The 12,976-nt window shown below is 42.8% G+C and overlaps 1 protein-coding gene across 3 annotated transcripts in view; it reads left to right on the plus strand.

Moving 5' to 3' along the window:
• SLC6A19 (solute carrier family 6 member 19) overlaps window positions 1-12,976 on the plus strand; it is a 966,903-nt gene that overhangs the window by 498,796 nt on the left and 455,131 nt on the right. For all 3 annotated transcript variants that reach the window (XM_069730438.1, XM_069730439.1, XM_069730440.1), the window contains one exon: window positions 8,991-9,147. In XM_069730438.1, the coding sequence (XP_069586539.1) occupies window positions 8,991-9,147 (157 nt within the window). The remainder of the gene's footprint in view (window positions 1-8,990; window positions 9,148-12,976) is intronic.

Below are 12,976 nucleotides of genomic sequence, written 5' to 3' on the forward strand. Positions count from 1 at the left end.
CACACTAGGGAGGCGGGACAAGAATCAAGGTGTGCACTGTGAGATGGAGCAGATGGGCAGCCTTAGATGGTACGAAAGCAGTGATAACAGCACTGTGAAGGTGGAGGTGGTGGTTATTCATAACATATCCGCTGTGACCCCGTGGTTAGGTGGAAGAGTCCTGGTGATTCAGTATAGGCGACTCTAGGAAAATAGATAAATATGTTAGAGACATAGATATGTTGGAACATAAATAAGCAGTTAATAACCAAATCATACTGTACATTGACAATTCAGAGTATTAAGATGTAGAAGCCCACATTACTGGAACACGTCAACAAATTCTAAGACAGGCATATGATATTTAAGTAAAAGAAACCAGGTCATAGTCCCTGTTGAGACCTTTAGGACGCAGGGTATCGAGGGTATGAATCCAGAAAGCCTCCCTACGTTTTAGGGAGGCTAATCTGTCTCCCCCCCGTCTGGGCGATGGAACCTGCTCGATTACCTGAAACAGAAGCTGAGAGATGTTGTGTCCATGCGATATAAAATGATGTGGGATTGGTAAGAGCGTATTGCCACATCTAATCGTGGACTTATGTTTAGAGATCCGTTCCCGGATGGGCCGGGTAGTCTCACCCACATAAAGCATCCCGCAGGGACACTTAATGAGGTAAATCACATATGCAGAGTCACAATTAAAATAATTCTTAATGGAAAATGATCTGCCAGAACGTGGATGATGAAATGAGCTACCCTTAAGTACATTGCTGCATTGGGTGCAGTGGAGGCAAGGGAAGGTCCCAAGACGAGGGTTCTGAAGGAACCGTTGGGTGGGTGCTTTTTTGTCTGGCCCTACGTCGGCTCTTACCAATGTGTCCCTTAGGTTACGGGGTCTTCTGAAACACGGAAGAAAGGGTTCTCTAAACTCCGGGATGTTTGGGTGAGCAGTTGTGAGTAGATGCCAATGTTGGCATATATTTTTATGGAGAATATATGAAAACGGGTGGAAGGAATGAACGAACGGGATACGTTTATTGGCCTTTGATCTGTTGTTGAGGCTAGGTGTCCGGGATTCTTGGAGGACCGAGTTAGGGTAACCGCGTGCCAGAAATTTGGCTTCCATCTCTGACACTCTTTGTGTCCGTAGTTCGTTATCCATGACTATGCGCGTTACCCGCTGGATTTGGGATTTGGGGATGGCTTTTTTGATGGCTCTGGGGTGTAGACTATCGAAATGCAATAGGCTATTCCGGTCTGTGTTCTTTATGTGGATATCAGTGCTTAACTTGCCAGTGTGGTCTTTGATGACTATTGTGTCCAGAAAATTCATTTTGTGTAGGTCATGGGACATAGTAAAGGAGATGCCAGGCCACGCGGTGTCAAGAAATTCCACAAAAGACTGGAAGGACTCCAACGTGCCGCCCCACACGCAAAAAATATCATCTATGTAACGCTTCCAGAGTATAACGTTCTCTTGGAAGCGTGAGTCGAAATAGATGATGGTCTCCTCAAAATCTGCCATATAGCAGTTAGCGTATGGGGGCGCCACGTTGGAGCCCATAGCGGTCCCCCGTATCTGTAGGTAGTATTGGTCCTGGAACAGAAAGTGATTGGAATCCAGAACCAGTGTGAGTAAATCAACCACCAAGTCAATCTGTTGTTTGTGGGTCCCGGTGGTGGATAGTAGTCTTTTTATGGAATTGATACCATCCACATGTGGGATGGAAGTGTATAGATCCTTCACATCCAGTGATGCCAATATGGCATTGGTCGGTACACTACCCAAGTCTCGTATTATGCCCAGAAAGGCCCCTGTATCCAGCAGAAATGATCTAGTGGATTGGATATGGGGGGTTAAAATTTTTTCTAGGAAGATTGCTATTGGGGACAGTATAGAATTAGTGGCTGCCACTATTGGTCGTCCCGGAGGATGCTCCAAGTTCTTGTGAATCTTAGGAAGTGTGTAAAAAACCGGGGTCACCGGATGGTCGTTGGTGAGGTAGTTACAAGTTTTTAGGTCTAGAACCCCTAGGGCCGTGTATTGCTGTAGTATGCGTGAGATTCTGTTTCTAATGGCTTGGGTGGGGTTAGCGTCCAGTTTTTGGTATATGGTAGTGTTGTCTAACTGTCTCCTAATTTCGTTCAAGTAGTTACTTTTATCCATGATCACGATAGCACCCCCTTTATCTGCTGGTTTAATTATTAGGCTGGAGTCAGACTGGAGTGATTGTAATGACTGACGTTCGCTTAACGTTAGATTAGGGGGATAGTAAAGGTGACCCATTTCGACCTCCCCCCGGAGAAACTGGAAAGAATTTTGAATAAACTGTATAAACGTCTCGAGGGCGTGTGAGCCCCGTGGGGGTCTAAATGGGCTTTTGGTATGTAAACCTAAACTCTCCGCTGTTAGAAGTTGAGGTGCTACTGGGGCCCGTAAGGTGTTTACCACCTGATTCTGTGGATCAGAGAAATACACTTTAAGCCTTAGGGATCTAAAGAACCTTTGAAGGTCCATGTCCAGGTCAAAGGTCCGGTAGCGGTAAGTGGGACAGAAGGAAAGACCTTTTTGTAGGACACTACAGTCCGATGTGCCCAGAGTTCTGGAGGAAATGTTCACGATTAGAGATTCAGTACCTGAGATCGTGTTATCCGTGTGAGCTCCGTGTCTCTGCCGAAATCTCTGGCTCCTCCGCGTCCTTTTATTCGGCCTCGTTGGGTGCGTGGACCTAAAAAACGGGATGTGTTGGGAATGGAGGAACTCCTGTCTTGCTCCGATCCCGAGGTGGAGTAGTCCGTAGAAGAACGATGTCCACTTCTTACGTTGGGGCGAGAGGAGGAGTAGTTGTCCTGCCATCTGTATACCCTCTTCGTCTTGTAGTCCTCGGTGTCTCGGGCGAATTTCAGTCGTTTCCTGTTCTCAATGTCTCTACGGTGTTGTTCAGTTTTAGTCTTGATTTCAGACTTCAGTAGGTTCAGCTCCTCTGGGGTACCTGTGGATGAGAGCTGAATCTCAATAGCTTTGACCCGTTCTGAGCTGGCCGCGATCTCTTTTTGTAGGTGTTCGATAGTAAGGGTGATTAGGTCTAGGGAGCACTTGTTGAGAATATGTTCAAACTTAGTGCAGTATTCCGGAGAATCACGGAAGAGTGTGGGACGTAGTGGAACCCTAAAGCCCCTCGGAATGCGTTGTACCCGTAGGTACTCGGACAGTGTTGCACAGTGAAGTTCAATGTTAATATGGTGTCTTACTTCTCGTTCCAGATCTCGTCCCCTCGGCTCACGGGGTGCAGTTTTCAAAAAATCACAGGGATATATAGAGTGGGATAGGATACTAGTGGTCTCCTCGGGATTGTAGGAAAATGTATTGGTGGACATGACCAAGTGTGCGTGCCACCACGTATGGGAATAATATAGTGAGTCAAAAGACGTGGGCACTGCTACTCAGGTGCACGGGTAGGTTCCCAAACCGTGTACATATAGATAAGAAGAACCCGGCACTCAACTTAAGTCAAAACTGGTGATTTTTATTTCGTAGTACGAAAAAACGTTTCGGCCTGGTCTGGCCTTCGTCAGTTACTACAATATTATAAAGAAAATAAATAATAAGTACATCCGTGACTACATCTGTAAATACATCAGAGAGTACATATGGTGTATAATAAAACAACAAACATAAACAGAAGTAACAAGAAAACAGAAAAAAGAAAAAACAAAGGTATATACAGTGTGTCTATAGAGTGTGTCAAAAGGTCCTGGTATAGCGATATTGGGAATCCACAATAAGAGGAGCAAACTAGTAAACCCAGCCCTCCCTAATAGTGAAAGAGAGTATGAAGAGCGAGGTGCTGCTTTAGATCCCTAAGGCTTAAAGTGTATTTCTCGGATCCACAGAATCAGGTGGTAAACACCTTACGGGCCCCAGTAGCACCTCAACTTCTAACAGCGGAGAGTTTAGGTTTACGTACCAAAAGCCCATTTAGACCCCCACGGGGCTCACACGCCCTCGAGACGTTTATACAGTTTATTCAATATTCTTTCCAGTCTCTCCGGGGGGAGGTCGAAATGGGTCACCTTTACTATCCCCCTAATCTAACGTTAAGCGAACGTCAGTCATTACAATCACTCCAGTCTGACTCCAGCCTAATAATTAAACCAGCAGATAAAGGGGGTGCTATCGTGATCATGGATAAAAGTGACTACTTGAACGAAATTAGGAGACAGTTAGACAACACTACCATATACCAAAAACTGGACTCTAACCCCACCCAAGCCATTAGAAACAGAATCTCACGCATACTAGAGCAATACACGGCCCTAGGGGTCCTAGACCTAAAAACTTGTAACTACCTCACCAACGACCATCCGGTGACCCCGGTTTTTTACACACTTCCTAAGATTCACAAGAACTTGGAGCATCCTCCGGGACGACCAATAGTGGCAGCCACTAATTCTATACTGTCCCCAATAGCAATCTTCCTAGAAAAATTTTTAACCCCCCATATCCAATCCACTAGATCATTTCTGCTGGATACAGGGGCCTTTCTGGGCATAATACGAGACTTGGGTAGTGTACCGACCAATGCCATATTGGCATCACTGGATGTGAAGGATCTATACACTTCCATCCCACATGTGGATGGTATCAATTCCATAAAAAGATTACTATCCACCACCGGGACCCACAAACAACAGTCAATCTTGGTGGTTGATTTACTCACACTGGTTCTGGATTCCAATCACTTTCTGTTCCAGGACCAATACTACCTACAGATACGGGGGACCGCTATGGGCTCCAACGTGGCGCCCCCATACGCTAACTGCTATATGGCAGATTTTGAGGAGACCATCATCTATTCCGACTCACGCTTCCAAGAGAACGTTATACTCTGGAAGCGTTACATAGATGATATTTTTTGCGTGTGGGGCGGCACGTTGGAGTCCTTCCGGTCTTTTGTGGAATTTCTTGACACCGCGTGGCCTGGCATCTCCTTTACTATGTCCCATGACCTACACAAAATGAATTTTCTGGACACAATAGTCATCAAAGACCACACTGGCAAGTTAAGCACTGATATCCACATAAAGAACACAGACCGGAATAGCCTATTGCATTTCGATAGTCTACACCCCAGAGCCATCAAAAAAGCGATCCCCAAATCCCAAATCCAGCGGGTAACGCGCATAGTCACGGATAACGAACTACGGACACAAAGAGTGTCAGAGATGGAAGCCAAATTTCTGGCACGCGGTTACCCTAACTCGGTCCTCCAAGAATCCCGGACACCTAGCCTCAACAACAGATCAAAGGCCAATAAACGTATCCCGTTCGTTCATTCCTTCCACCCGTTTTCATATATTCTCCATAAAAATATACGCCAACATTGGCATCTACTCACAACTGCTCACCCAAACATCCCGGAGTTTAGAGAACCCTTTCTTCCGTGTTTCAGAAGACCCCGTAACCTAAGGGACACATTGGTAAGAGCCGACGTAGGGCCAGACAAAAAAGCACCCACCCAACGGTTCCTTCAGAACCCTCGTCTTGGGACCTTCCCTTGCCTCCACTGCACCCAATGCAGCAATGTACTTAAGGGTAGCTCATTTCATCATCCACGTTCTGGCAGATCATTTTCCATTAAGAATTATTTTAATTGTGACTCTGCATATGTGATTTACCTCATTAAGTGTCCCTGCGGGATGCTTTATGTGGGTGAGACTACCCGGCCCATCCGGCAACGGATCTCTAAACATAAGTCCACGATTAGATGTGGCAATACGCTCTTACCAATCCCACATCATTTTATATCGCATGGACACAACATCTCTCAGCTTCTGTTCCAGGTAATCGAGCAGGTTCCATCGCCCAGACGGGGGGGAGACAGATTAGCCTCCCTAAAACGTAGGGAGGCTTTCTGGATTCATACCCTCGATACCCTGCATCCTAAAGGTCTCAACAGGGACTATGACCTGGTTTCTTTTACTTAAATATCATATGCCTGTCTTAGAATTTGTTGACGTGTTCCAGTAATGTGGGCTTCTACATCTTAATACTCTGAATTGTCAATGTACAGTATGATTTGGTTATTAACTGCTTATTTATGTTCCAACATATCTATGTCTCTAACATATTTATCTATTTTCCTAGAGTCGCCTATACTGAATCACCAGGACTCTTCCACCTAACCACGGGGTCACAGCGGATATGTTATGAATAACCACCACCTCCACCTTCACAGTGCTGTTATCACTGCTTTCGTACCATCTAAGGCTGCCCATCTGCTCCATCTCACAGTGCACACCTTGATTCTTGTCCCGCCTCCCTAGTGTGGAGCCGTATGACTGGCTGGCCCGCCTCTGTCAATCGCGGGTTACTACATGCGGTCACTTCCGGTACATCACATCCGGTCGGACCGGCGCGCACATAAGGAACGCCGCTCTGGCGTTTCCTTACTCGGGCTTTCTCCCCTGACAGCGGTGGACACCGCGTCCTGACACCGTCTCGCTTCCAGGTAACTCGCTCCTTTCAGCTCCAGCTCTTAGGGACTTTGTCCCCACCCAGCATGTCGTATTCGGTAATGTATCCTGACATCACCCCTTCTCCCTCCACAGCCTGCAGCAGCGTCTGCAGCCGCGTCTCTGACCAGGGACTTATATTTTCTAAGGTACTAGCACTCACTGGGGCCCTATATACCACTGGCACTGATCCATTCCAGCATATTAATGATAGCTCCATTTTCGGGCTCTTTTCTCCCTCTCTCCCTTCTTAGGGATCTCCCTGGAGTCTATTACGCTCATTGAAGCATTCCTTCATTTGTCCAGATACCACCTAGTACGGTACGAATAGCAGCACCTCTCTCTTCATACTCTCTTTCACTATTAGGGAGGGCTGGGTTTACTAGTTTGCTCCTCTTATTGTGGATTCCCAATATCGCTATACCAGGACCTTTTGACACACTGTATAGACACACTGTATATACCTTTGTTTTTTCTTTTTTCTGTTTTCTTGTTACTTCTGTTTATGTTTGTTGTTTTATTATACACCATATGTACTCTCTGATGTATTTACAGATGTAGTCACGGATGTACTTATTATTTATTTTCTTTATAATATTGTAGTAACTGACGAAGGCCAGACCAGGCCGAAACGTTTTTTCGTACTACGAAATAAAAATCACCAGTTTTGACTTAAGTTGAGTGCCGGGTTCTTCTTATCTATATGTAACGCAATTTAGATGCACGGGCGACGCAAGTGCGACGCACGCGTTTTTACGACGCTACAAAACTGCAACATGTAGCGTCGCCCGCGCCCCGCCAGGTGCGGCCAAACGACGCATGCGTCGTGCAACGCACCAAAACGCATGACAACGCGTGTCCATGCGCCCCCAATGTTAAAGATAGGGGCGCATGACGCATGCGTCGTTATGCGTCGACGACGCTGCGTCGCAAGACGCTAATGTGAACGTAGCCTTAGAGTATTTTTTCAAATCCAAATGGTCTAAAACTATGTGTTGATAAATTTCTTATAACAGATTGCCAATTATCTGATAGAGTGAATTTAGAAAGTTTTCAAGAGAGATTGAATAAAAAATGCTGTATGTTTCAGGTTTTGCAAAATTAAAGAGCACAAAGACCTCCATCCTATTTAAATTTGAGGAACACCCTGCACATCCTTAAGGGGAACTTGTCATATCCCCAAATGCTACAGTGTAAGCCTGCAGATATGGGGTTAATCTGCAGGTTAATAATATTTTAAAGCTGTACCGCCGCTGCATTGAAAGCTCGGCTGCTGTGGGGGAAATTAACTTTATTCTTTCCACTAGCCTCTAGATTTCAATCAGAGAGGTGTGGCCACTCTGAACACAGTGAACGCAGGCTTCAGTGCATCAGTGCTGAACAGACTGTCAGTCAGTGCTGGGATATGGTTACAGTCGCTGTTCATTTTTGAACTGAGCGATGACTGAAGCTGCATCAGCTGTGCCTCTATGACTGAAAGCTGGGGGCTGCCTGGAGGAATAAAGTTCATTTCTTCCAAGTAGCTGGGTTCTCATTGCAGTGGCTGCAGCGCTATAGGATGCTATTAACCTCTTCAAGACATATATAACGTGCGTTACATCATATGTCGTGTCCCTGCCTTTGATGGAGTCTGTTCCAGCAGATGATGGCTGATTTATTCAGCAATCATCTGTATCTATCAGCTATTGGTGGAGAATAGCTCCTCCCATGGCTGTTAACAATTTAAATGCCTGTATCAATCTCTGACATTGGCATTTAAGACGTGTCTGCAGGGGGCTGCATCATTTTATTTGTCCATGACAGCTGGGGGTCTACTGAAGATCACGGTATCTGTCATTACGATGTAAAAGCCAGCTTTTACCTGGCATTCATAGGAGATTTTGATTTTAGCTATATATAGCGGTGCAGTGGCATTGCTATGTAAAGTATAAGCGTTTAGACGCAGCTCAAATCCTCAAAGGAGACAAATACATTAAAAAGTGAGAAAGAAATGTTTTAAAAAAAGGGGAAAAAATACAAACGCTCAAATCACCATTAAAAATAAAACACACATATTTGGTATAGCTGTGTTCAGAAAAGTCTGATTTATCAAACTATAAAGTAGATTAATCCAATCCGTAAATGGAGGAGCGAAAAAAATTGAAAAGTCAGAATTAAGTTTTTTTGTGATGCCGCAACATTGCAATAACATGCAATAAAAGGCGTTTAATATATTATATCCACCCCCTAGATAATATCAATAAAAATGAGAGGTCAGGGCACAAAATGTAAGCCCACAAACAGCCCCATATCAATGGAAAATAGCCCTGTCATGGAGGGGTTAAACTGCTGATTATCCCTATATGTATATATGTTAATAGCATTTTGTGACATGACAGGCTTCCCTTATCTCTTCATACTACAACTGGCATTTTTAGATATTTTCAATATAGAAAAGCAAGTTTAGTAGGTAACATAATTTACTTTATTTTCTAAGAGGTTTTTTTCTGTTTCAGCAACATCCTGGCACTTACCAATACTTTTGATTGGCCAGAGGGAAATATAACTCAGGATAACTATAATGACATGCTGTCATATTTTAATCAGACTGATTCAACTCTGCTTGCATCTCTTGAACTTCCAAGATGTGACCTAGATAAACTATTGTCTGAGGTAGGACATTGCTCATCCTTAAAACTGAACTGTCTTCAAAACCTGCAAAACTATGATGTGAATGTTATCCCAAATGTCTCGATGTCCTCTGTTCAATGACCGCGAAATCCAGAAAGCTGACGTACATGGCATTGGCTGTCAGGGACCTCACGCTGTGGTTATCCATTTTCTTTACTTGAGGATCAAAATAAGAGATATTCTTGTTGTAAAAAAGGAAAAAATCAAAACGCTGTCAGAACTTACCAAGTTTTTTGCAAAAATATAATGAAAAGTTGAATAAGAAGTTTAATTTTTATTATTAGTTTTGTCATTTGGCAATACCTTATATGAAGCCCATTTCATAGTGTAGAATAATGGGCCAGGCAAATGCTAAAATATGTATATATACAGTGGGCAAAAAATATTTTATACACTGCCGATTTTGCATGTTTTCCCACCTAAAAAGAATGGACAGGTCTGCAATTTTTATCGTAGGTTCACTTCAACTGTGAGAGGCAGAACCTTATAGTAAGTCCAGAAAATCACATTGTATGATGTTTGCATAATAAAATTACATTTTATTGCATGAAATAAGTATTTGATACAATAGAAAAAGAGAACTTAATATTTTGTAAATAAACCCTTGTTTGCAATTACAGAGTTAAGACGTTTGCTCTAGTTCTTGACCCAGTTTGCGCACGCTGCAGCAGGATTTTTTCCCCTCTTCCATACAGATTTTCTCCAGATCTTTCAGGTCATGGGGCAACATTGAGCTTCAGCTCTCTCCAAAGGTTTTCTATTGGGTTTAGATCTGGAGACTGGCTAGGTGACTCCAGGACCTTGAAATGATTCTTAGAAAGCCACCACTTACCTCCCCCTCCCCCCCATTCTTTCCCCCCTCCTTATCCCTTAGCCTAACCTACTTACGCTTTCTCTCTTCCTTTTTATTGGATTGTTAAATGTTTAGTATAACTCCTCTGATCAGAGAAGAAAAATGTTATTACCCTCTTATTATTGGTACCCAAAGTTATGAAAGTTAAATTTCTGAGCCTTTTAACCTAGCTCTTTGTACTTCATCTATGTATGCTGTGATGGCCATGTTATGTGTTACTTCTGCTATAAAACTGTTTGTTAAATTTAAAATTCTTACTAAAAAGAACATTGAAAGAAAGAAAGCCAATCTTTATTTACCCTGGCTGTGTGTTTCAGGTCATTGTCATGCTGAAAGACCCAGCCACAACCCATCTTCAATGCTCTTACTGAGGGAAGGAGGTTGACCCGATCCATCCTTCCTTCAATACGGTGCAGTCATCCTTTCATCTTCCAGAAAGGCACCCCAAAAGAATGTTTCCCCCACCATGCGTCACAGTTGAGATGGTGTACTTGGGGATTTTGTCATCCTTTTTCTTTCCTCCAAACACGGCGAGTGGAGATGATACCAAAAAGTTCTATTTTGGTCTCATCTGACCACATGACCTTTTCCCATGACTCCTCTTGATCTACTCCATCCATCTGGACCATCCAGGGTTGCTCGAAACTCATCAGTAAACAAGACTGTTTGAAAATTAGTCTTCATGTACAGTACAGACCAAAAGTTTGGACAGACCTTCTCATTTAAAGATTTTTCTGTATTTTCATTACTATGAAAATTGTAAATTCACACTGAAGGCATCAAAACTATGAACTAACACATGTGGAATTATATACTTAGCAAAAAAGTGTGAAACAACTGAAAATATGTCTTATATTCTAGGTTCTTCAAAGTAGCCACCATTTGCTTTGATGACTGCTTTGCATACTTTTGGCATTTTGTTGAAGAATAGTCATGAAAATACAGAAACATCTTTAAATGAGAAGGTGTGTCCAAACTTTTGGTCTGTACTGTATGTCTGGGCCCACTGCAACCGTTTCTGCTTGTGAACACTGTTTAGGGGTGGCTGAATAGTAGGTTTATGCACTATAGCAAGCCTTTGAAGGATCCTAAACCTTGAGGTTCAAGGGACTCCAGAGGCACCAGCAGCTTCAAATATCTGTTTGCTGGTTTGTAATGGCATTTTAGCAGCTGCTCTCTTAATTTGATGAACTTGCCTGGGAGAAACCTTCCTCATTCTGCCTTTATCAGCACGAACACGTCTGTGCTCAGAATCAGCCACAAATCTCTTAACAGTACGATGATCACACCTAAGTTTTTGGGAAATATCTAATGTTTTCATCCCTTGACCAAGGCATTGCACTATTTGATGCTTTTCGTCAGCAGAGAGATCCTTTTTCTTTCCCATGTTACTTGAAAACTGTGGCCTGCTTAATAATGTAAACATCATTTTTAAGTACGGTAGTTTTCCTTTAATAATAATCACCTGGAAAACTAATTATCACATGTGTTTACGATTGTTTTCAGTAATCCATTGAGCCCTGAGACACAATACCATCCATGAGGTGATGCTAATTAAAGGAAAACTATTTAAAAATGATGTTCCACATTATTAAGCGACCACAGGTTTCAAGCAATATGAGAACTAAAAAGGATCCCTCTGCTGCTGAAAAGCGTTAAATAGTGCAATGCCTTGGACAAGGTATGAAAACATTAGATATTTCATGAAAACTTAAGAGTGATCATCATACTGTGAAGGGATTTGTGACTGAAACAGAGCACAGACAAAGTTCATGCAGATAAAAGCATAATGAGGAAGGTTTCTGCCAAATTCATTGGATTAAGAGAGCAGCTGCCAAAATACAATTACAAAGCAGCAAACAGTTATTTAAAGCTGCTGGTGCCTCTGAAGTGCCTCGAACCTCAAGGTGTAGGACCCTTCAATGGCTAGCTGTAGTGCATAAACCTACTATTCGGCCACCCCTAAACAGTGTTCACAAGCAGAAACGCTTGCAGTGGGCCCAGACATACATGAAGACTATTTTCCAAACAGTCTTGTTTACTGATGAGTGTCGAGCAACCCTGGATGTTCCAGATGGATGGAACGTCAGCAAGGAGGTGGAGGAGTCAAGTTTTGGGCTGGAATCATGGGGAAACAGCTGGTAGGGCCCATTAAGGTTCCTGAAGGTGTGAAAATGACCTCTTCAAAGTATATAGCGTTTCTGACTGACAACGTTCTTCCATGGTATAAAAAGCAGAAACGTTTCATGTATGAAAATGCACCATCTCATGCTACAAAGAACACCTCTGAGACATTGGCTGCTATGGGCCTAAAAGGAGATAAACTCATGGTGTGGCCACCATCTTCCCCTGACCTCAACCCTATAGAGTGCCTTTGGAGTATCATCAAGCAAAAGATCTATGAGGGTGGGAGACAGCTCACATCAAAACAGTAGCTCTGGGAGGCTATTCTGACTTCATGCAAATAAATACAAGCAGAAATTCTCCAAAAACTCACAAGTTCAATGGATGCAAGAATTGTGATGGTGATATCAAAGAATGGTTCCTATGTTAACATGTAACTTGGCCTGTTAGGATATTTTGGAGTTAAATGGCTTTTTTGTTCAGTGAATGTGACCTCCTAATACTGCAAATTCCACAAATGAGCATTTTCAGTTCTTTAAAACATATCAAATGTTTAGAGATTCTACTGTGCCTACTAATTTGGAACAGTGCATTTTGAGTTTTTATTCATTTTAAAGATTATTCTGTTATTATTGGGAGGTTTCTTCAATAAAATTTGATGTATAATCTAACTGGTGATGATGACTTTTATTAGACTGACTGTCATTTGCACCGACCATTTAGGAAAATCCGAGAAAAATGTCATTTGCATAATAATTTGGAACACGGTATATATACGGTGTGTGTGTGTGTATATATATATATATATATATATATATATATATATATACTAGA

This window comes from Ranitomeya imitator, chromosome 6 (assembly GCF_032444005.1).
Source record: "Ranitomeya imitator isolate aRanImi1 chromosome 6, aRanImi1.pri, whole genome shotgun sequence".
Classification (NCBI taxonomy): domain Eukaryota; kingdom Metazoa; phylum Chordata; class Amphibia; order Anura; family Dendrobatidae; genus Ranitomeya; species Ranitomeya imitator.